This window comes from Microtus pennsylvanicus, chromosome 9 (assembly GCF_037038515.1).
Source record: "Microtus pennsylvanicus isolate mMicPen1 chromosome 9, mMicPen1.hap1, whole genome shotgun sequence".
Lineage (NCBI taxonomy): Eukaryota > Metazoa > Chordata > Mammalia > Rodentia > Cricetidae > Microtus > Microtus pennsylvanicus.
This window is the reverse complement of record NC_134587.1, coordinates 65,319,603-65,344,830: the sequence shown is the minus strand read 5'-3', so window position 1 is coordinate 65,344,830 and position 25,228 is coordinate 65,319,603. Positions and strand designations below refer to the sequence as shown.

General features: G+C 44.3%; 1 protein-coding gene, 1 non-coding gene and 1 pseudogene across 2 annotated transcripts in view; 1 reads left to right on the top strand and 2 right to left on the bottom strand.

The window, feature by feature from the left end:
• Agpat5 (1-acylglycerol-3-phosphate O-acyltransferase 5) overlaps positions 1-14,223 on the bottom strand; it is a 39,060-nt gene extending 24,837 nt beyond the window's left edge. The window contains exon 1 of the mRNA XM_075986290.1: positions 13,857-14,223. Within this exon, the coding sequence (XP_075842405.1) occupies positions 13,857-14,075 (219 nt within the window). The 5' untranslated portion in view covers positions 14,076-14,223. The remainder of the gene's footprint in view (positions 1-13,856) is intronic.
• Positions 9,808-9,930, top strand: LOC142858045 (U6atac minor spliceosomal RNA). Its single transcript, XR_012911939.1, has one exon. It is a non-coding gene; the product is annotated as a U6atac minor spliceosomal RNA (small nuclear RNA).
• An 8,837-nt stretch (positions 14,224-23,060) lies between the features above and the next one.
• LOC142857011 (developmental pluripotency-associated protein 4-like) lies at positions 23,061-23,964 on the bottom strand (annotated as a pseudogene).
• Between the last annotated feature and the right edge of the window lie 1,264 nt (positions 23,965-25,228).

The window sequence follows — 25,228 nt, the reverse complement described above, 5'->3', positions numbered from 1 at the left end:
AGATCCCCAATCCGCTCATAAAAGCAAGGCAGGCATGGTGGCCTGCTTGTAATCCCAGCTCTAGGAAAGTATAGACAGGGCAAGTATAGACTCTAGAGCAAGTCAGTTAGCTGTATTAGCCAAATGCTTAAACTCTGGGTTCAAATGAGACCTGTCTCAATATACAAGGTGGAGAGAAATGCAGGAAGACATCTGACATCAACCTCTGGTTGCCACGTGTGCCTGCATACAAGTATGCACACACATGAAAACATGCATATTATATACATGTACACCACATATATGCAAAAATATAAAATTTCAAAATATTATCACTATCATTTTTTAAATAGTTTCATGTGTGTGGATGTTTTGTTTGCAAATGCCCGTATACACTTTTGCCTGGTGCCTGCAGAAGCAAGAAATGGTCATCAGATCTCCTGGAACTAGAGTTGCAGATGGTTGTAAGCTACCATGTGACTCCTGGGAATCGAACCTGGGTACCTCTGGAAAAGCAGCCAGTGTTCCTTATCCCTGAGCCACCCCTCCAGCCCCAGTTACTACTATTTTATTAGCAAATAGATAACTAATTAGATGGTTGTCGTGGTTTCAAATTTTAAAAAGCTAAGAGCCAGGCATAGTAGCTCATACTTGCAATCCCAGCACTTGGGAGGCTGTATCAAAAGGATTATATGAATGTGAGGCTGCCCTAGGCCTAGAGTGAGACTGGGAAAAATTCTTTTTAAGGGTTAAGAACTTACAACTACCTACATATAAGAGCTGTAGGTCACATGAGGTTGCCTATGCACCTGACTCTATGATCCTCTCTGGGGTGACTCTCTAAGTTACTCGCTTTTCCCTGATGTCTTTCCACCTTCAGCCTGACCACAGGCTTCATTCATCATAGCTGCTTTGCACCACAGCCTGACCCGTTCACAGTCCTAGGAAGACCAAGGACACCTTGTACAGGCTGACTACAAGTCACAATCCCTGTGGCCTGTTTTCTAGCCTGGACTTGAGCACCTGATAGTTTCCAATAGACAGAGGTTCACATAATTATTAAGTTTACATTTTTGTTTTGCACCAAGTAAAACTGTCTCCTTTTAAATATAAACGACATTTTAAAATCAACATAAATAAAACATGCTAAATATACTGGAGACTTCTAAAGACATTATTCTGTGAACCTTCTAGCTCTCATTTACTTTACTAACTCTAACCAAAATATTCCACAAAGCATTTTGAAAATACGTTTTTAAATCTTACATAATTATTTAAGTAACTTTAGATTCATCCACTTTTTCAAAACTCTGTATAAAGACATCTGTCACTAAGCTTGATGACCTCAGTTTGATCCCTAGGGCTCACATGGTCAAAGAACCAACTCCTGAAAGCTGTCCTCCCTCCCTCCCCTCCCACACAAATATATACTTACATACATAAACCAGCAAATATAAAGCCCATCCAAAGTCCCTTTAGAGAAAGGATTTATTCCTTTTTTTCAATTAATTAATTAGATGGCAGACAATCAAACACTTTAAAATAATTTTTTTCTTTAGTCAAGCCTGTTGACCTGCACAGAATCTCTTCATCTCACGTAGATCAGTTTTCTACAGTTTTAAATTTGTTCCATGACATGTAAATTACTTGGGGGCTCTCTATCTCCACACCCCACGCCCAGACAGTGTTTCTCTGTGTAACAGTCCTGACTGTCCTGGAATTGGCTCTGTAGACCAGGCTAGCCTTGAACTCACAGAGATCTACCTGCCTCTGCCTCCCAAGAAGTGCTGGGATTAAAGGCGTGCAGCACCACTGTCCTGACTCTATCTTAAAACAGGCAGTAAAACAGAATTTAATACCCAAGATCTCCATCTAAAACCACATTTTTGCTTTATTACTGTCATGATTTGAGTCTGGAATGGTCCCCACTAGTTTATGCTTTGGGTGTTTGTCCTCCAGTGGATGAAGTCGTTTTGAGGGTGGGGTGGGGAAGTGGAAGGTGGGACCTTCAACCTCTGAAGGTCATAAGCTGGCCCTAGTTCAGGCTTTGCTCTTCACTTCCTAGTTTATCACCACGTGAACACACTCCCGTTGCCATTGCCAGTCTTCTCTGCTATAAGGGACTAAAATCATCATGATTGGGAGCCAAAGTAAATCATTTTTCCCTGTCAAATGTTTTGGTCAAAGTGATATAAAAGTTTAAAAGTAACTTCACCATTCATCTCTGCAAGGTTCATTACTTTCAACATGCAAAAGTTGAAATATAGTACATATTGAGAAAAAATGTCTCATTGTTCTCAAATGTAAATGATGTTGAAAGAAATCATAACTCATCCCAAAATATGCTCCTTTAGCATAAGAATGATTTGAGTGAAGACTAAGCTAAGAGGCACAGGTAGAGTTCTCTGCCCTCAGTCTTCTGCCTAGAAACAGACGATAACTTCCTATTAAGGGGACGTGAAGTTCCCATAACTAAAGCAGTTCCCCTCCTACAGCAGAAGCCTTGAGCTGCCAGTATGTACGAGTGTGTATGAGAATGCAGGTCCTCAGACCCTGCGGGTGTGGAGCATTCCTTGCAGCTCACTGTCCCTTGTAAACTCTCTCATCCACACCAGTCACTGTTCATTTCATCACTCCCAGACTAGGGTTCATTTCTTCCAAGCCCCCCCCCCCACCATGTAAAAATACTAACATCAGTAAAACTGACATTTTCTACAGTTCACCTTCTTTGGCCGTTTAATTCATAGGTCTCGTGTGAAGAAGAGGTTGCCCTTCATGTACATGATCATTGAGACCACAGGCTGCAAAGTATTGGACAAAGACTTAGATTTAAATTCCAGTCTTCCAGCTTGCACACGCATTGATGTATCTGCTTTCTTCACACCTATATCATTAACTAAAGTATAACATACTAATTGCTCCTCATAGGATTACATTGACATAAATGAGACTACATAAACTACTTTATACACACCTGGTACACCTGGACAGTTATCATCTGGCAAAAATCAATGGTCAATGCTCAGTAGGGTGGCATGCGGGGACGGGGAGGTTCGGTAGTTAAATTATTCTTTGTATCTAACATGCTTTCCATTCAAAACTGTTAACAAGTGAAAGAAACAGCTAACTAGTCCACATCCCTCCAATTACACTGAAATGCAGCAACAAGGACAATAAGATAGTGTGTACAATTTAACAACAAGGACAATAAGATAGTGTGTACAATTTAACAACAAGGACAATAAGATAGTGTGTACAATTTAACAACAAGGACAATAAGATAGTGTGTACAATTTAACAACAAGGACAATAAGATAGTGTGTACAATTTAACAACAAGGACAATAAGATAGTGTGTACAATTTAACAACAAGGACAATAAGATAGTGTGTACAATTTAACAACAAGGACAATAAGATAGTGTGTACAATTTAACAACAAGGACAATAAGATAGTGTGTACAATTTAAACTCTGTTACACGATCATTTGAAATGAGTTCTTAAAATGTGCTTTTATGTCCATGAAACAGTCATGCACCATTTAACCTTTAGCCGACCATGGACTGCATAGACAACTAGAGCAGTAGTCTCCAGGCTTCACAAGAGCTGAAAATCTCCCAAAGCCATCTTCTAGAGATTGTTGATGTAAACAATCCTATTCTGCCTCTGCCAGTCACACAAAAGAATGGCACATACTACTGCACAACATTTTATAGTAATAACTTACTGGTTTGTGTACTTACTATACTAGTTAGAGAATTCCTACATATTAGAAGAAAACATGCTCATACATTGTACTTATGGCTTTAAGTAACCATGCTGACTGGTTAGGCTAACTGGTGTAACCACAACTCCTCCTGTTTGCTTAATGAAATCACCTAAGAACCTGTTCTGGGCATGTCCTTGTAAAGAAACATAGGATTTTGACCTCCTAGTTAAAAGATTTCTACTGTAATATGTACAAAACCTGTGGTCTTTTTCTGAGCCCAGTTTGAAATGTGTCATTAAGTAAATAGTAAATTTATTAAATTACTGATTAGCAAAATCATACTTTGCAACAAGACTAAATTAGTAAACACAATTATTTGATTAATGATCAGAATGCAAAGCAATTACCCTGTGATGTGAGTAGAAACTTACACATCACAAACTCATACAATCAGCATGCATGTCTCTTGACCCTGTCCTTCAGAAGAGTTCACCTTTTTTATCATCTATGTATGACCTACTGTTAAGTCTCTGAACTAGACAACATTATCTCATTTAATTTTTTTATTTATTAGTTCTCTTTTGGTTGTGTCAAAGTATCTTACAGGAGAAATTTAAGAGGGATTTATTTTAGTCAGGCATCGTGGCACAACTCCCTTAGTCCCAAAACTCGGGAGACAGAGGCAGGTGGCCCTGAGCTCCAGGCCAGTCAGGGCTACAGAGGGCTGTCCAAGGGAATGGGGTGTGTTCTAGCTTGAAGTTTAAGAGGGGATACAGTCCACTAAGGTAGAAAGGCCCGGTAGCAGGAGTGTGAGGCAGCTAGCCACGCGGTCTGCGATTGGGAAACAGATGAATGCTGAATGCTGCTGCTCACCTGCCTTCCCCACCCTATGGGATGAGACACTCAATAAAACCTTTCTAGAAACAGCCTTGCAGGCAGACCCAGAAGCATATCTCCTAGGTGATCCTAAATCCAGTCAAGTTGACAAAGCAGATTAATCATTAAAGTCTTCAAAACAGCATGACAAATGTATTTAATTGAAGGAAAAGAACACCAAGATTGAGCTGACTTGATACAGTGTGATAAAGGAAAAAGAATAAGACGCAGGCGTCTCCAAGGTTTGTAAGTCTTACAAAAGTCTTCTCTACAAAGGTTCACATATGAGTCCTGGAGATAGTTCAGTTGGCTGAGTGCTGGCTTAGCATGTATGAAGCCCTGGATTTGATCCTAAGCACCACAAAAATTCCAGCACTCAAGGGGATGAGATGTTCAAGGTCATCTTACATAATAAGGACAACCTGGGCTATCCTCCCTTAAATAAAATGTTTTGTTTTGTTTTTAAAGAAACTTATATAGTTGTTTTCACTCTGGATGCTAACCATAAGGATAAGATGTAAGATACCCTTCAGAATAAAAGACTAACCTTAAAAAATGTCTTACAGCAATGAATACTCAGAAAAGGAGCAACGCATTCTATAGGTGCACAGAGAAGTGGCTTTCACCACAATCCAGCCAACTCAGAGTTATCAAGTAATGCAAAGAACAGCCCCAACCCATTTAAAGAAACTCGGGGATTCAGTTGCATTACTCCTTATTTCCAAAGTTATTTGTCTATGTCTTTATTTTGGTCTTTATCTCATTACACAGTTATTGTTTTTTCTTATTAACTGACTTCTTTCTATCCCGAATGACAGCTATTTTATCAGTGCAAAACACTGGTCCCCAGCTGCGGTTAGTACCTACTACACACATGGCTGGAACTTAACGTAACTCTTCTAGATGTGAACTCGTTGATTTTCTATCCTTGAGTTCCCAGCCTAAGATGTGACAGCAAAGCCATCTACCTGTGAACTACGTCTTATATGTACACACAGGTATCTTCACAAAACTTTTATCTGTAGTTGCCTTTAATGCCATGGGAGAAAAAAAGTAAGTATTGGTGTATTGCAGTTTTAAAAATTCCAAAACCACAGGCTTTCAAATCAGCAAACAAATGTTTTTCTGTTCCTTGGAGTCCCAGAATTCTTTTACACTGTCTTGCTTTACCCATTTCATATTCCTGGGGGTTGAATAGTCTAAGTAAACGTGAGCCTTGCTAGATAAACATTTAACCACCTTAGCAGTCCATTCTAGAACCCCCATTCCTTAAAATTAAGGTCTCTCACATGGCCACAGAACCTCTAAAGTGGGATTCCTTGAGGGTATTCTGCCTTTACTGACAGTTCCAAGAGACTACTATCTTGAAAAAGAGACAATATACACATTACAAAATACTAATTTCAAATCAAATGATATGTTAATGATGCAAAAGGTAGGGTGTGATGATGGCTGATGCGGACTAGCACAGCTTTGAGCTACACCTTAAGAGAATAAAAAGTCCACTCTAGAGATTATTTTCAGAGAATGGCACAGCAGGGCAGGTCAGAACTGAGATGGCCTTAAATGCCATGTCTGAAGTCTTCACAGTAATTCTGGTATTTATTTGGAAGAGCTAGTAAACAACCACCCAACACTTTTAAATAGCAAGCCTTTTTCTGCAATTGTTTCTCCATGCTTTTTATGACAGGAACACCCCAAGAACAGGGAAGTCACTTCAGTTACCACTGAAAAAGCATCTTCAAAGCAGCCCCCAAACTGGGCTACCACGAAGACTACACCTGTGAACTGCCTGGACCTGTTTTCTGTCTATGAAAAGCTAAGAACGGTGCCTACTGTGTAAGGATGAATGATCTTCATAAACAACACTGGTATACAGCAGCATTCAGTAAAGCCTTTGCTACTAATCACAAAGTCATACCTGCTTTCTTTAAAAGATTTTCTTTTTAATTTATTGTGTGTACAGATGTTCTGGCGTGTGCACATTAGTGCAGGTGCCTGAGAAGCCTGAGGCACTGGATCCCTGTGGAACTGGAGTCACAGATGGTTGTAAGCACCTGACATGGAGCCTAATCAGGTCCTCTGGAAGTATAGTACCTGCTCTTACTCTTTGAGCCATCTCTCCAGCCCCCATATTGGCTATTTTTGAAAGGCACCTGGGAGGATTCTTGTCATTCTCTCTACATGCACTTTCACTACCCTGATCAGGAAGGCCCTAAGAGCTTCCAAATGGATCCTTTTTCAGAGCCAGAGCGCCACAGGCACGTGCGCTCTCGCTCTCCTCTCCTCTCCTCCCCTCCTGTCCTCTCCTCCCCTTCCCTCCCTCTCCCCCCCTCTCTCAATGGCACTTGCTCAGAAAAGCTTCCCAAACCCCTCCCTCTACCCACTAGGGTAAACAGGATCACACAGCAGTCAAGGAGAATCATCTTGTTATGCTTGTCTCCCCACCAGAATTCGAGCTCCATTCTTCACCTCTCAGAGCCCAGCCCAGCACCCGAAACAAAGAGCACATGTGAATGGTGATGTATGGACACCCAGATGGAAACCCAAGTTCTGAGAACCCTTTGGGAGTATTTCTTAGTGCTGGATTCTCTAGCTATCAATATCAACCACTGCCTAAGAAACTGTAAGACGAAAATAGAGAAAGAACCTCTAATTTCATTTAAAAGTATCAACTTCTCAAGCACACAGTCATATGCAACGACACACCACGATAAAAACTTATCCAAGACGTCACTGTCATGGAGGCAACTCCCCCAACTCCAATATTTATTTAAAGTTCTTGGAAGAAGTCTAAAGTTTCACACCAATCTAGTTACAGACCTAAGGAAGATAGATATGTGTAGGGTAAGCAGATGGGTAAACACGGCTTTCTCAAAATGTCTCAATGTTTCGTTGCATCTGTGGTGTGAAAGAAAATAGCCCTGAAAAGTGGCACTATTAGGAGGTGAGGCTTTGTTGGAAGAATGTGTCATTGTGGGGACTCGGTTTTGAGTTCTATGCTCAAGCTGCCTGCCTGACTTCCTGTTGTCGTTTGATTAAGATGTAGCCAGCACCATGTCGGCCTGCACACTTCCATGACTGTAAGGGACTAAAGCTCTGACACTGTAAGCTGCCACCTCAATTAAATGTTTTCCTTTATAAAAGCTGCTGTGGTCTTGGTGTCTCTTCACAGCAACAGAAATGCTAAAACAGCATCTGTTATTTAAAATAGAAAAATGAGGTGTTAAAGACTACACCACAAAGGCAGAGGATCTGGGAAGAACTGGGAAAGGAAAAATACGGTCAAAATATATTATATGAAATTCTCAAAGAATAAACAAAAACATTGTTTTACAAAACATTCCACAAATGAAACATTAAATATAAAATGTTTTATGCTTATAGAATGTATAAAAATAAAGTTTTAGTTACATTTTTCTAAAATTGTCTTATAAATCTCTTAAGTCTAGCCAATTTCTTAGCCAGATTTAGGTTGTGTTAGACTAAAATTACAACTTGAGAAATGTTTAATTTCCTGAACCAAAGGTTTTGCTCATTATGCTTAAGCAAAGGCACACCCAGGTCCACCCAGTTCTATTGCTCCCAGCTAAACAAAGCAAGTAGTTTAGTGTGTTTAAGAATCACAAGAAACAAACTGAAGCATAAACAATTAGCATTTTTTAAAGATCACTGATAGTGGAATGTGGAATCAATTCAGACCCAATACAAGGGTCTGCCTGGATGACCTGTAAGTCCCCTTTAACTCTAAGTAAACATATTTCATACCAGGAGCTTAGCTGCCTTCAGCAAGATTCAATGCAAACTTGACTCAGAAGTTTAGGATGCTTGATAAGCCAGAAAGAACAAACCAGCTTTCTATGGCCTCCAGGTAGAATGCCTGTGTTTCTGAGGACTTGAAAGAAGCTTCTGTGCAAGGTACAAAGCCGAGACATCGGGAGTCTGCACATACTGAACAAACAGCTGCAACACATACCAAAACACCATCTGCTCCCAGTACCTTCAAACTATTCTGTAGCGTAAAACAGGTCCATTGAAAAATTTAAACTTATTTTACATAAAAGATCTCAGCCAAGAAGTGGTGGGTGGCACAGGCCTATAATCCCAGCTATTCTGGAGACCCGAGGAGGTTATTCAGATTCAAGATTGGCCTGAACCAACTGAGACTCCATATCCCAAAATAAATTCGTAAGTAAATAACCTAAGACTTATTGTTTTTACAATTTTATTATTACAATACTAGTATTTGAATCGGAGATTGGCAGACAAGGCCATTAGTGAGAAATATATTCTAAAATAAATTCTGTTAATAACAAATTTAAGCAGAAATACAATGGTGACAAAAACATCCACCAGGTGTTAGAAGATGCGTGCCATCACTAGATGGCTGGCCTGCAAATACCAATAACCAACTTCTACTGGATTTCATTGCAACGAGAAGAGAAATACTCTAACACTTGAAAACATGAATTAATTCTGGGATGTGGGTGTGAGTGGTGTATACACGCGTGTACATGCATGCCCATGCACACTCCTGGAGGCTAGAGGAGGACCTCTGGTGCCCTGTTCTGTCACTCTCTACCTTATTCCCTTGAGTCAGGGCCTTCACTAAAATTGGGAGCTAGGATGGCAGCAAGCAAGCTCCAATGATCCTCCTGTCTCCACCCACCACAGTGCTGGGGCTACAGGTACACACAGCCATGCCTGGCTTTTTGTGTTGTTCCTAGGAATTTGAATTCAGGACTTCATGTGTTAACTGTCAAACCCTGGACCAATGGCTGAGGTGCCTATTTAACATATCAAATTGGACCTGGCCTACAGGTTCTCCCAGCATCCCTCAGTCCCTACCTGTTACATGGCATGGTTGGCATACTCTGCCCTCTACCCTGAACTCTCCAGCCTGGTCTGGGCTGCCCTTCCCCCAGAGGCTCTTCCCTATATAATCCAGATATGGTTACCCACCCCTTTTGTACCTTTGGCCTCCAGGCTGCTGCATCTATTTCCCCCTCTCCCACTCCCTTCCCCCGCTTCCCCCACAGCCCAGTTTAGTGTGATTATGTTCCCATACCTAGAAGCAGTCATGCCCTTTCCCTTTTTTTTTCATCCACTCGGTAAGCACTCTTACCCACTAAGCCATCACTCTAGCCCCACGTCCGTTTGCTTGTTTGTTTGTTTATGGGGAGGGACGGAACCTGAGCTTGTGCTTGTGAAGGTCAGAAGACAACTTTCAAGAATAGTTCTCCGGTGTTGTATGAAAGGAGAGAAGGTTAGTATTCCCCTTGACAAGGACGGAAGAGGCCCTTGGGCCTAACATGTATATGGTTAAAACATTACCACCTACTTTGTGGCATCTAACTACTGTTTTAAAAACAACAATATATATGTAAAAAAAGAATAGTTCTCTTTTTCTACCATGTGGGTCCTGGCAATCAAACTTAGGTCATCAGACTTGGTGGCAGGTGCTCTTGACCACTGAGCCATTTGGCCAACCGACTCATATTAAATTTATGGGGTGATGACTCAACAGGTAAGAGTACTTGCCCTGCGAGTATAAGGACCTGAGTTTGAACCAAAAGTTCCCATGTCTAAAAAAATAAAAAAGTCAAGCATGTCTGCACATGCCTGTAATTTCAAAATTTATGGATAGACAGGCAAATTCCAGGAGTGTGTTGGCTAGCTAGCCTAGTTATGGCAAGCTTCCGACTGAGTCAAGAGACCCCATAGTAAAGCAATAAGGAAAGAGCAACAGACTAAGACAATGCCTTCTTTTGGCCTCTGTAAGCAGGCACATGGTATATATACATACATGCAAAAGAGTCATACACACATAAAAAAAATTAAGGAAGCACCAAAACATGAGCAAGAAGTCAGATGATATTCAGAAGTCAATTTGACCTGAAAATTAGACAACTAATCATATGTTTTGCTTAAGGAATGTGTGAGGTAAATTTACAAATTTATAAATAAGAGATTAAAGTATTATAGGAGATTATTTAAGCTAACCAGAGCAGAGGAAGCCAGCCTTTTACTTGTATATCAAAGAAAGCAAAAACAAATGCTAAGCTACAAAGCTAGACTGAGAAACAACAACAAAATATTGAGTATTTAGAACTCACTGTTGTAAAGGACTGAACAGTGGCCCCCAAGTCAACACCCACACCCTAAGCCTTAGAAGCTGTGCACATTCCCTTCTGAAAAGATATCTCTGAGGCTGGCAAAATGGCTCAGCAAGTAAAGGTGCTTGCTGCTAAGCCTGACAGCCTAAATTCAACCCCTGGGATGTACATGGTGGTAGGCAAGAAGACTCGTGAAAGCTGTCCTCTGGTCATGGTACACCATGGAGCATGTGCACCCACACAGTAAATAAATGCCTTGTTCAGTCGAGAGGATGTAATTAAGAATCTCCAGGAGATCAAAGTTATCCTAGATTATCCAGGTGGGCCTACAGGTTACAATCCAATGACAAATGTCACCACAATACAAAGGGAGATGGAAATTTGAGACAGAAAAGGGGAAACGACACTATGAGGCAGATATGGAGGGACCTCTAGTCAAAGAAAATGGCCAGCATCCAGAAACTGAAAGAGACAAAATTCCTAGAAGGAATGAAATCAACCTAAACCGTGATTTCAGACTTCTGGCCTCCAGAGCTGTGAGAATAACCTGACCTGTTTAAGCCACTCAGCTTGAGGTCATCTGCTGTGGTAGCCTTAAGAAGAAATGAACTTTTTACAACGTTAAAAAGACTCCAGGCCAGGCGGTGGTGGCATACGCCTTTAATCCCAGCACTTGGGAAGCAGAAGCAGGTGAATCTCTGTGAGTTTGAGGCCAGCCTGGTCTACAGAGCTAGTTCCAGGACAGGCTCCAAATGTACAGAGAAACCCTGTCTCAAAAAAACAAAAAAACACAACAAAGACTCCAATTGCTTTCATTTCCTATTTTTTAAGATTAAAAATAATAATGTTAAAGTATGTACACTGAAGGGTGGTGATATGTGCATGTGAGTGCTGGCACCCAAGGGGGTCAGAGATATCAGACCCCCACCCTGCAGCCAGAGTTATAGGTAGCTGTGAAACAGCCAATAAAGGTTCTGGGAAGCAAATTCGGGCCTACACAGTAGTCCGTTTACCCACCAATGTCTCTCCATTCCTCCAGTCCCTTTACAGTGGATTTTAGATTAGTAAAACGTAAGCATCCCATTACTTACCCTAAAGGAATAAATGGTACAGGGGACACACTGCTCACTTTCAGTAGTGACAGGCTACCAGAACCTGAGCAGCTCTACATGGTGTGGGCAGATGACTCAGTGGGTAAAGCACTTGTCACAAGCATGAGGGCCTAAATTCGGATCCCCACATGAAGCCAGTCATACCACCGTGCAATCCATTGCTCCTTTGCTCCCACCATGAGATGGAAGCAGATACAGGAGAGGATCTGGAAACTCAAAAGCCAGCTGAGCCGGCACACATGGGGAGAGCAAGAGACCTTGACTCAAAGTACAAGGAGAAGCTCAATAGCCAGGGTTGTCCTATGACCTCTATATGCATGCCATGTATCCCCACAATTATGAATATGAATACCTTCGTACAAACACACAGATTTTTTAACCTGAAAGGATGCACAAATTATTCAGAATTTTAGCAATGAATATGATCTCAGAAATGAGAATGGGAAAGAACCTATATTTACATAGGATCCAATGTAATAGCCATACAATCTGCTTTTGGACAGCAAAAGAAGCCCTCTCATCCTCATCTTCTCCCTCCTCAAATGGAATTGATTGACAAGAGTTTGGATACAGGCTGGGCGGTGGTAGCGCACGGCTCTAATCCCAACACTTAGGAGGCTGAGGCAGGGGGATCTCTGTGGGCTTGAGGACTATGAGGTCTATGTAAAGAGTCTCAGCCCACTGGGACCGCACAGTGAGACCTTGCTTTGTCTTTAAAGCTGGATATTGAGAAGGAGTAGAGGAATACATTTTTTATTTCCCTTAATCTTAGCTTTACGATTCCCTCCTTCAAACCAGTAACTCCAAAAGCCCTAAAATCGCCCCAACAGCATTGGTTGTAGCGCTGGGGCACGTTCCACTCCGCTGTCCTCAAACGCATGTCCTTCCTTCCAATCAATAAACTCGCTAACTCTGCTTCACTCTGACTCATGCCGAATGTCTCTGCAGCAAGAATATGGACTTGAGCAGAGGTCCCTGAGGCTCTGAGGGGTCTTGCCATGTGCAAGGTCAGCAACTTTAAGGAGCATTCCCAGCTGTCCCAACTGCTACTGAAAATATGCGGAATTAAATGCTTACCCACGATTAAACATACATTCACGTGGCAAACTTAGTAAAGTAAAAGGGAGGGAGGAAGCCATCAGTCTAGAATTCCTGAAAATTCTATATGAAATCCCATTCTAAATGTCAATTGCTCAGAAAACTTGGAAGTGGAAAAGAAAATGATTCCTAGCCTCTCTTAATTCTCCTCCTCAGACATAATTTCCTACTGGAGCAAACTCAATAAGGGAGCTGCCCCCAACTGCATCCCCTGACACAGAAAGAGCTGCGAAATGGGGGAGGAGGGGAAGAACATAGATGATACAGTTCCATTCTGCCCATTCTGAACATTGGGAGAGCCCAAACAGCGCTCTTCTCTCAAACTGAAAACTCAAAGGGAAGCAGATTTGGAAGTTTGAGACTTCAACATAACTAAAGTCACGTTAGGAGGGCTTCTCTACTTTTGCTGTTTTCCGAGTTCAACCTCCCCAGGAAAAAGAAACAGTAGCGGGCAGAAAGCAATCTCACATGAGATCAGCCCCACATTGAAGCCCAGGCGAAGCTGGCGGAGAACTGGAGTCACAGTGAGGCTCCTATTGTAACCAATGTATTCATTTCCTCGCCAGGCTCTCGCTTTTCACCAGGGAGGAACGCGAGGCGAGAGGTGTCCTTCAACCGCTGTCACTTCGGTCAGCGTCTAGAGGACTCCCTAATCTAAAAGCCCTCGGAAGTGCAGATGGGGCCAGTCCCACCATCACCACCTCGGACTCCATGCCCTACTTTGCCGGGCACCGAGACGGACAGGAACAGCCGACCGGGGGCGGGGGTGGGGCGCACCCGGGGACACACTCAGCCTTCAGCAGGACCTTCCAGAAGGAACCCCAAAGTGAGCACCAGAAACTCCTCCCCCTCCCCACCGCTACCCGCGGCGGGAGGCCGGGTGCTGCGGCACGTGCTTGCGGGGGGGGGGGGGGGGGGTGGACGGGACGGACGCTGCAAAAGCTGCGCCGTCCGAGCCGGGCCTCACCTGGACTCCGGTGTAGTTCTCGAAGAAGAAGAGCACCATGTTCTGGTAGACGCAGTAGAGCCGGTCGTCCACGCGCTGGTACAGGCGGGCGGGCAGCAGCGCCGACAGCACCCGCCACAGCGCCCAGGCCAGCAGGTAGGTGGGCGCCGAGCCCAGCAACACGACGCTCGGGAGCAGGTAGCGCATAGAGTACGTGTGGAGCACCAGGGACAGCAGCATCCTCTCCGCTCGCCGGCCGCCGACTCCGCCTGCCCGGCCCGCGCCGCTGCCAGGACCTCAGCGGCCGCCGGCCGCCCGCCCGCCAATCACCGCGCGGGGGCCGGCCGCGCCGCCGCCCTCCGGCCTGGCTCCGCCCCCAGCATGGGCCGCGGGGCCCCGGGACCCGGCGGGGACTGTGGCGGCCCCCGCTCGCCGCCGCCACCGCCGCGGAAAGGGCAGGCCTCGGCTTGCCCGGCGAGCTCGCCTCTGGGCGCTCGGCTCCGTGGGCTCGCTCGGCTCCGCGCCTGCCTGTCAGCGGCCGGGCGGCGGGAGGCGGAACCGAGGCAATAAGACGCCTCCTGATTGGCCGATGTATGGACGTAATGCGCGCTCTGATGGGTTCGGATCCGTTCTCGTCACTACGCTTGTGGGGCTGCGGATGTTGGCTGTGGATGAGTCCCGGAAGAAGGGAGAAGATGGGTTTAGGCCTCTGCGGGCTTTCGGCTTCGGTCCAGCCTGAAGAGAGCGGCGTGGGGACATGAGGGTGCTCCCTGCGAGACGCGCGTGAACCGACCCGGGTCGTGGAGCGCAGGAGGAGCTCAGCGCCGCAGGTTACGGGCTGCTGCAGCCCCTTCGTGGACCGGGCGCCACCGGTGTCCCCAAGTGCAGAGGAAGCGTCCTTCCCGCCCGGCTGTTGCAGATGAGGCCGGGTCTGTCTCCCGTAGCCGTGGTTCACCTTCCGCAGGACTGTCCCCTCCTTTTATTAGACCCTTCAAACCTCCACTCTTGCTTCACTTTAAATTGTTTAAGCTGCTTGCCCTTGGTTTCTGCTTTTTTTTTTTTTGCCCCAACAGCCTATGTTTCTTCTTCTTTTCAATGTGTAGGAAAGTACTTTCCTATACACGTAGAATAAGTTCTGTTCCCACCAAAAACTAGAAAGGTTAAAGAGCGGTAAAAACTTATCCAGAGGCCCAGGTTCTTCTGCACTAACTAGCGGAGACCAGACAACTCTCTACGAGAAGGTTATAGAAGAAAACAAGCCCTGTGCAGATTTAGATCTGTATAAAGTCAATTTTAGATGTGTGTGTGTGTGTGTGTGTTGATTTCTGTTAGATCTGTAAAGTCAATTTTAGGTGTGTGTGTGTGTGTGTGTGTGTTGATTTCTGTGAATGACGCTGAGGTAGTTACTGGCAGTTTTCTTCCTTTCCGATCCTGACCTCTGAATCGTTCTCTCACCTTTTGTCTCTTCCTCTGTGTCTTGCATTTTCTTTCATCCCTTGCCCCAAGTTACTCCCTATCACCTCCGTGATGTGCTTAAGGCAAACAGATGACTGCTGTCATGTGCATACTATGTCAGAAACAGATGGGCATGCGTATGTATGTTTACAATGTCGGGATTTATTCAACTAGAACAAATTCCACAAGTACAGTGGTTTCGCTGGGACCAAAGAGTCCCACTTTACGTGGTAGCCCTGGCTAAGGCCAACCTAGGTTCTTTTATTGCAGGAGTAATTACTAATATTAACTCTCAGATCACACACCACTCAGTTTATCGTCTATGTTTATGTTTGTATATATGTCATTATGTAGGGTTATATGACTACCCAGGGTTCAAAGAGGGCAAGGAGTTTAAAAAGCCTTGGGAAGCCAAAGCTAGGAAACTGATAGGGATGCAGGAGTCTCTGCATTGATAACATGTGAGCCACAAACCCAGTGACAGGGAAGAAGCTACTGTGGTTGGGCCACGGATTTGACCAACTGTCCAGTTTACAGATGCAGAGGTGAAGGGACAGAACTTAGTCCAGACAGAGGAACTGTTAGGCAGATGGACAGCTGATCCAGACTGGCAGACCAGCAGTTAAGTAAACCACATCAAAAGCAAGGACCGAGCCAACCTGAAGGTCCCTGGAAGCTCGGGGTTCTCTGTTGGCCAGTGATATACGCATGATAGTTAGATGACCTATTGGTAGGGACATTGGCATCTCAATGTCAGATGTCAGCCTTTGTCAACAGAGACACGGGATTTTCAACACAGTTATGTGCCTGAGGCCCTCTCTTCCCAACCGTAAATTTCCACTTCTAGGAATCTCGCTAGAAATTTCATTTATAGAGAAAAGAAACGTATTAAACCCTATATGTAGCCTTGATGGCCTTTTCCCTTGTCAGAGTATAATCCTGGCTATCTCTGTAGCCCCAGATTGATACAGCCTAGATGTCTTGATCAGGTTTGTTGTGGTACTGGGAAAATCTCAAACACCACACAGACTGAATTAGCAGTTAAAGGTGTTTATTGGGGGATGAGGACATACATGCACACAGCAGACATACAGAGGGAAAAAAAAGACTACAAAGTAAAGCAGAGACTCAGCCAAAACAACAAAAAAAAAACCATAAATCTCTTCTTGGATGGAGATGGTATTTTAAGTCTCTGAAGAGTTTTCCTCTCCTAATTTAGGGCTGATCAGTTTGAAGAAATATAGGATGGTTGATTGGCCAGCCACCGCAGTGTAACACATCATAAAGCCTTGAACTTGGTTGAGCTAATCTATCAGTAGGAGGCCTGCTGTTGCAGGACAAAAGCCAACAAGGCTTTTATTTTTAGCTTCCAGGCTTTTGTCTCAAACTAGGAGGGCCAGGAAGAAGCCAGCCATCTTGGAAATTCTCCACCTTTAATATCTAGCCATGGTCCTTCTCCTTATCTGTTTACCAGGGAGTCTGTCTAATTCCTAATCTCTCCAGCTATGTCTGTGACACTGTTTCCTCATTCCTGAGACGGTAACTGTGTGTTTGCTCCCACAAGCCTGACACCTTCTGTTATCACTGAGGAACACAGTATTTCAAAGTGAACTCGAGGAAATCCAAGGACAGTTAGGTTTGGGGAGGGAAAAAAGGTAGGCAAACAAGATGTTTTCTGAGTTAGAGGTCAAGGAAACAGGCATGCTTCAGCAATGGAACTGGGGTGATGTTGCTAGAGAGGGTCTTCAGGAAGCGAGAAACCTGGAGTGTCATGTTGTAGGATATTTTACTCTTGGCTTTTTGAGGGGCCCACTGCCCAGCTCCCAAATAAATCTCATATGCAGAGGCTTATCCTTAATTTTAAATGTCCGGCCTTAGCTTGGCTTGTTTCTTGCCAACTTTTCTTATATTAAGTTATCCCGTCTACCTTTTCCCTCTGGGGTATCTTCTGTGTATTTTTCTTTCCTTCTTACTCCGTGGCTGGCCTCTGATGTCCTCCTCTCCTTGTTCTATTCCTCATCACCCCTCCTCTATTTATGCTCTCTGCCTGCCAGCCCTACCTATCTTTGCTCCTGCCTTGCCATTGGCCATTCATCTCCTTATTGGGACCATCGGGCATTTTAGCCAGACACGGTAACACAGCTTCACAGAGTTAAAGAAATGCAGCATAAACAAAAGTCAGACATCTGAAAGTAATATTCCCCAACAGTGTCAGAGCAAGCAAGTGTAGGAGTTTTGGCTGGTATCTAAAGAAGCTAGAGGAAGAGAAAATGTTCTGGTTTCAAGTGGGTAGGCTTGGCAGTGAGGGGCTGTAAAGAGTTGAGGGAAGGACTTATGAGGTGCATGTCCATATCAGGACATGCTTTGGGATGTACCATGATTTCTTTTCCCCTTCTGGCTTCAAGCTGTCTTTCCCAGATTATAAAACAGATTTTCTGCTCATCACAGGAAGTCTTTGGCTTTGCCTGGCCAAGGGAGGCTCCTGCTGTCTGCATGAGAATGTGTCATCAACCACTGACCACTTACAAAGAGGGTTTAGTGACCTTTAAGATGCTCTTAGTGTCATTACCACACTGGTACTTGTCCCAAATGGAGCCAGGGAAGCAGCTGACTACCTGTGACCCTTTGGTTCCCCTTCTCACTACCTAAAGCATCCCCTGTCACCAACACTTGAACTTTTTTTAATAATGTTGCCATAGCAACTGTTGTGACTTTCAGAGATGTTTGATTAAACTGCCTAACTCAGTGAATAGTGTCTAAATATCCCAAGCATAGTGTTTACAGACAATACTTGAGTGCATGGTTTTTTCTGAATGTCTTTCTTACATTTGTTAATTAGCAGTACCAAAATTACCTCATCTTGAAGAAGCTATGAGTTCCTAACTTTGGTACAATATAAGAGAATGTTCACATTATTTGAAAAGGCTACTAAAATGTTCTCTCTCCTTTTTTTTTTTCCAAATCTGCATCCATATCTGAATGGGGCCAGACTTTATTCTTTGGCTCCAACGAGCTGTTGCAAAATCCTCCACCCTCACTTCAAAGGGAATAAGAGACAATTTATTCTAGAGCCAAATAAGAGTGACCACGGCAGGGAAAACAAAATTGGGTTACTACCAAATAGCATTCTTTAATGTGGTAACCGTTTCCTGATGTTTTTATAGTACTCACAAAGGAAAGTGGCCAGTCAAGTTATTTTTCAGATAATTTGGTGGATGCATGATGTAGTCAGATTACAGGGAAGTAGGTAAATCTGCGGCAGGCTTCAGATGTTATCTGATGGCATTCATAGCCTCTGAGTTATGGAAACTATAGGTCATGATTGTACATTACAAAAGTATTTACCTAATCATCATGAGGATGTTAGGTCACACAGGTGGGCAATAAACGGCTATTTAGAGAGCTAAGGATAACTCAAGATAATGGGCTCTAGACCTGCAACATTCCAGTTGCCCACAATTCAAATAACTTCTAATCAGTCAATCAGACTTGTAGAATGTTTCACATAAGTGTGTTCCCCTCCCAGTGTCAGTTCATAACCAAGGAACAACACACCCAGTATCATCTTTTACACCTGGCAGTAGGGAGATTGGCAGAAATAAAGACACAAGCAGAACCATCCTTCTTACTAACTTTTTGCTGTTTTAAAAATATAGTTTATATACATATATATGTGTATATATATGCTATTTAAAGTATAAAAGGTTTATTATTTTTAAAAGAATTAATAAATGACATGAAGGAGGAAGCCATTTTGGAGGTCCTCTTGTTTTGGGACAGTCTCCCTGAGGCTAGTCTCTCACTCCTGAGCTCAAGCAGTCCTCTCACGTTCTGGGACTGTAGGCACATACTAGTGTGTCTGGCTCAGAAGTCAGGGTTTTTATTGTTGTTTTGTTTTTGGTTTGTTTGTTTGTTTCCTCCAAAACAGGGTTTCTTTGTGTAGCCCTAGCTGTCCTGGAACTCACTTTGTAGATCAGGCTGGCCTCAAACTCACAGAGAGCTGCGTGCCTCTACTTCCCGAGTGCTGAGATTAAAGACACACGCCACCAACACTTGGCTCAGAAGCCAGTTTTTTATTGCAGACAAAAGGGAAAAATGAAACCTTTGATGAAATTCTTAAGTCTGTAATTTTAATGGCAGGAGCCCTAACAACACAAGAAACAAGGCTACTTCAGTCAACTGTGGAACCCACCCCTCCAGTTACACACACACACACACACGCACAAAAATGTTATGTTATTTGTTTATTTTGTATCAATTTGATGAAGTACATGACAGAAACAAATGAGTAAAGTTTTATTTTGGTTCCTGGTTTCAGAGGATTTCAGTCCATGGTAATAGGGAAGATGGAGGCTGTCACATCTGAGGAAGCAGCAAGTAAGGCCAGACACAGGGCAAGGCTATAGTCTTTAAAGGCCTGTCTGTATTGATACACTTCCTCCAAAAGATTCAGGAGCCTCCCAGAATAGTATCACCAGCTGAAGAGCAGGCATTGCAAACATGACCCTGTGGGGACATTCAGATTTAGGCCTGAGTAATTCGTAACAATTATTAATCCCTGTTTGAAGTAGGCTTTTGTATTATTACTCATCCTACCATCCACGATAGAACCTCCAGCTTATTCCCTGTCGTCCCCTGATTCCTTACCTGCCCATATTCAATCCGGCACCAGAGAGAATGGTTAGTTCTTATATGCCTGACACTGATTGGGAGTCTGGTAACAGATTTCTAAGGTCTGCTTGGTGGAATATAATGTCAGTGGTAACAGACAAAAGGTGAAACTGCGTATGAGAGCCAGTGATTTGAAACTGATGTGTACAGTAGAGTGAATTTATACAGTGGCATCTTTAATACTAAAGGATGTTCAGAATAGAACACTGACGTTAGGAATGATATGATAGTCACACAAAGATGAAAGACCGTCTTCCCAACTGAGGAATCACAAGTGTTGAAGTCTTGAGGAAGAAAGGAGGTCAATGAGCAACATGCCCAACTCTTCACCCCATCCTCTACCCTTCAGCAAGCTCTACTGGTTTCACCATTACCATACATACTATCCACCCTGTATCAGTGACCATGCTTCCCAGACACTAGTTGGTCCTATAGGTGTAAGTATAGCCACCTCTGAACTAGTCTCCTTGGCCCACCCATGTGCCTATTGCACTCAGTTCACTAGATCCTCTGGATAGTAGCTAGTGGGGGCTAAACTGTGCTTTCCCAAGTTCATGTAAAATCCTCCTGCAACTTGGAAAGTGGCCTTATTGTTTAGAAGGCCTTCATAGAGGTAACCAAATTAAAAGGAGCTGAAGAGGGTAACTTTAACAACAAAACTTTGGGCTACAGACTCTCAAAGCAGGTGTCTTCGAAAAGAGGACAAAGAACAAAAGCATCTTTAAGCCAAAGAGAGAAGCCAGGAACAGGCCCTCCCCTGCCAGTCCTCAGAACTCTATCCTGCCAGAGTCTCGCTTTCCGCCCACTACTCCCAGCATGGCAACAGTAGACTTCTGTTGTTTGAGCCCCAGTATGTGGTGCTTGGTTACCCACACCGAGCCAACAAATACAGGAGGCACAGATCCTGTGACTTTTCTGCTGGAAATGCTCCTGCCTCAGTAAAATCTCCAAGTCCTGACTCTGATCTGCAGTGCTGTGTTGTGGACCACATCTATAGCTACATGGGCACGGGACTGTCAGATTCGGGAGCACAGCATCCAGCCATTCAGAACTGAGCCACTCGCCACTCTTTAATTTTTGTCCCAGGCGTCTGCTCCCCAGGAAGATCAAGGTGTAAGCAGTGCATGCATGATAAGGGGGGTATGTATGCTACAATCTGTGTGTGTAGGTCAGAGGACGACTTCGTGGAGTCAGGTCTCACCCATCTTCACACGGCTTTCATGAACTTTTACCTACTGAGTCATCGTTTCAGCCTAGAACTAGAATTTGTGAGGCAGAGTATCATATCTATGCCTTCAGGATAAACTCCCTTCTTCTGCTTCTGGCTTACTACATGATTTCTGTGTGACATGATGGCGAGAATGGCGGATCCTAGTGAAGCGCTTTATTTTGCTCCTGCTGTCTTTCTGTAGCCTGGACCAATGCACAGCAAGTAAGTCCATAAAACACACTGACCAAACTTCAGAGGAAATCTGCACTCTAGGAAGATGTGCTTTCCTGGGAGTTACTTAAGCCCTTGGCAAACAGCTTTATCTTCTGGGAATGAAGTTCCTGGAAGAAGCTGACTCAGTCTGACAGGTCAGTTGCTGCCTACCTAAAATGCTAATCCCGACTCGTGAGATATTAATGGAGTGTTTCTCTGTCCGTGTGCCTTCTTTTGGAAGGCATTCTACAGGCACTGCCAAGCAAGGCAGCACAGTCATCCTGTTCTAAAGAATCCCTCCCCTCCTTCCCGGGTAACTGGATCCAAGGTGATTAAGTCCTGGGCCAGCTGATACGCCGTTGATGGCCACACACAGCTAAGCGCTGGATCTCAGTAGGGACATGACTCCATGTCATGAACAGGGCCATGCAAACCCAAACCACGAATGCCACAGAAGGCCAGAAGAGACGAGCTTGGAGAGAGAGAAACAGCCTGTGTGCCTGTCGGGAAGAAAAAAGTGAGATTCTCTGAGGCATCCCATTGACCACCAGCAAGGACGTTACATAGAAGTTACTGATTCTTCATAAAACATGACCTTCTCCTGTTGTACTAGAGTGGCCTTAAGGTCTTTGCACAGAAGCGATCCCTCACTAAGACAAGCCCCTTAGGACAACACTCGGCTCTCTGCAGCCTGTCTGAGCTCTCATCCTTGCTGGCTTCCCAACACTGATGCTTCACACAGACTTTTTCGTTCTCTAGAAAAACATCAGGCTGTTTCATCTTGTAGTATCTGAACGCATACTGTCATGATAATCCCACAGATACAAGGAGAAAGACCACTGGCCTAAATGAGGCCAATAAAATTGATCATTTTTTATTCCTGTATATGAACTGTCTTCCACTAAGGCTGGGGTTAGGTGGTCAGCATTGGATATGAGGAAGATAAGGTTTTAATAGCTCAGATATCCTGAGCTATAAATATTTAGATTTTAATAGTTAATACAGATAAAATATAGTATAATAATATATAGCTAATATAATATAGAAAATAGGGGGTTTCCAAATGGGAAATTTATCAGGCAAATAAGCAGGGATCGCAGAAGTAGAACATAAGGAACATAAGCATAACAAGATGGTCATAGCAACCTTTTTTTTTCACAAACCAGATTTGGTTTAATATTTTGCAACAACAGAAAACAAACCCAAGCACTAACAACATAATACAACCCCGGAAAGAGGGAATGCAGAGGCTACAGGCATAAGCTAAATCTTTAGAGTGGACCACAGAACTGCCTATGACCCCATTGACAGTGACAGGACAAGCAGGTACTACATCTGGAGATGCCATATTCTCACCCCAGGAACCCCTGGCAGCAAAGCCTATGGTAGGACACTTTCCTGTTTTCACACAATAGTAGGAGGCATAGCCACTTAACAGTGTGCAGTCCTCACAATGAGCAGAGGTGGACCTGTTGCATTTTGGTGGCTTCACTGGCTCTTTTTCCAAGCTGCTTGAACTACAGCAATGACAAACAAGGTCCCATAGTTTCTGGGTTATTCGGCACCTTTAAGTGCACAGATGTGAATTTCCATCAGTCTCAGCCTTAGCTACAGTTCCGTAGACCACTCACAAGAGTGGGTGATGACAGCAGCTATCCCAAACCTGAGATCCTCCCTTATACTTGGAGGCTCTTATTCAAGCCCTTGTTCCTGTGAACACACTTGGGGTACAGTACGTTGTCCTCCAGGTGTGTGTGGAAAGGTGCAAGCTGGCAGCAGGAAGAGAACAATCACTTTCCCTTTCTTCTCAGGTACCCAGGCTCGTCCAGCATGGAACTGCAGCCGAACCCAGCCACTTGAGTCTGCAGGAAGGCTTCCCCCGTGGACCACACACCACAATTCCCCATAGGTCTCTGGTGTTGCCATGGACTGCAGGGCCTTGTTCTTCTTGGCATTGGCTGCAGTTCTGGCCCTAGACACCAACACTGCCTCAGAGGCAGTTGTCACAACAGTGGTGCTGACTTCTTCAAAGAGGACAGAAGGTTCAGTAAGGGCAGGTACCTGCTCCTTGGCTTCAGGGACCACTTCAAGGGGAACTGTCACCTGAGGACAAGGCACTTGTCCCTCCTCTATCTCTGTCATCATATTTTTCTGAAATGTTTTCACCCTGGCTTCTTTTGGTGTGTCAGGAACATTTTTTAAATCGGGCATTTGGTTGGGGAAAGTCCCTGCAAGGGGTCGTTTATAAGCCTCCAATTTCTGATCTTTGCTGTTCAGCTTCATCTCCTGGTACCATGCCCACAAAACATCTTGGTGAATCAGGCTCAACGGGGGCTCAGGGCGGGCAGATGAACCTGTAGAGCAGGAACTGGTACCTTCCTACGAGTGAGTGGGTCTTGGAGTCTCAGCATCTCCTGCTTCCTCTTTTGGTCTACACCAGCTCTCTTTTGCTGTCTTGTTTTGTCTTTTCCCCTCTGCAGGGGTCTTCACAAAGGATGTTCTTGGCTGACTAGACATCTGGCATTCCACTTCTCTCAGCTCTCCTGTGCTGCTCAGCTCCTTGTTTCCAGCATGTTCCATCTTCAAATTAGAGATGGGAGAGAGAGGCGGGAGCATTGCCCAGCGTTTCACAGGCCCGCTAGCCTAGAGTAAGCAAAGGAGAAGTAAAGAGAACAGGAGAGATGCGGCCTCACAGGCTGGGAAGAAAGGATGGACTCCTGAAAGATTGCCTCTGACTTCCACATGAGTGGTTGATACTTGTTCGCGTGCATATTCTCTCTCTCTCTCTCTCTCTCTCTCTCTCTCTCTCTCTCTCTCTCTCTCACACACACACACACACACACACACACACACACACACATCCTAGAAGCCACCACCATTTTTTTTATTAATTACCAGAACCTGTGGTTAGTACTTTTGGTACAGAATCACTGTATTTCTCAGGCTAGCCTTGAATTTGGGGCCCCTTGCCTTCTGATGGCTGAGCTTACAGATGTATGCCACCAAGTACAGCTTGAGTTTTCATTCTAGCTTTTACCCACAGTTGCCCTGGCAGATTGAGGTACAGAACATGTGATGTGCATAAAGGGCGCAAGGTCCAAGTTTCGGGAAGAACCTCTTGTTCCCGTTAAAGAGCCCAGCAAAGCCTGCTGTGAGCAGAAGATCCTGATGGGTAAATCTAGCTTTTTCTTCTCCTTTTTCCCACCTTCCTCTCCCACTCTCCTTTCCTCTCAGCCTCCCCTCTTCTCTTTCTCTGACATCTCCCCTCCTGCTCTCTCCCACTTTCCTGTTCCCTCCCTTCTCCCTTCCTCTCCTCTTTGACTTTTCCTCCCTCTTCCTTTCCCCATTTTTTCTCCTCTCCCAGCCCCTCCAATTTACACATCTACACAATTGCAGTGGAGACACAGACAGCTAAAATGCCAGTGGAAAATGACTGTTATGACCAAGGACCCTGGAAAAGAAGTTTTGGGGATCAGCAATGTGGGAGAGTTCAGAGAGAGGGAAGTCTTCTGGAGTTTGAAAGCATAAAATAGACCCAGAGGAGTATAGAAAAGATCTGGAGACAGGCAGTGGCGCCGCATGTCTTTAATCCCCGCACGCAGGGAGGCAGAGGCAGGCAGGTCTCTGTGAGTTTGAGGCCAGCCTGGTCTACAGAGTGAGTTCCATGACAGCTAGGGATACACAGAGAAACCCTGTCTCAAAAATAATTTTTAAAAAAGATTTGGAAAACCAGACTTCCTTATAGAAGCAACAATTTCATTCTATGGAAACAAACCAAAGACTGTTTTATGTCACAACACCAAGTGTCTCATGAGGTAATGCTCAATTTGCCCAAGATACAGTG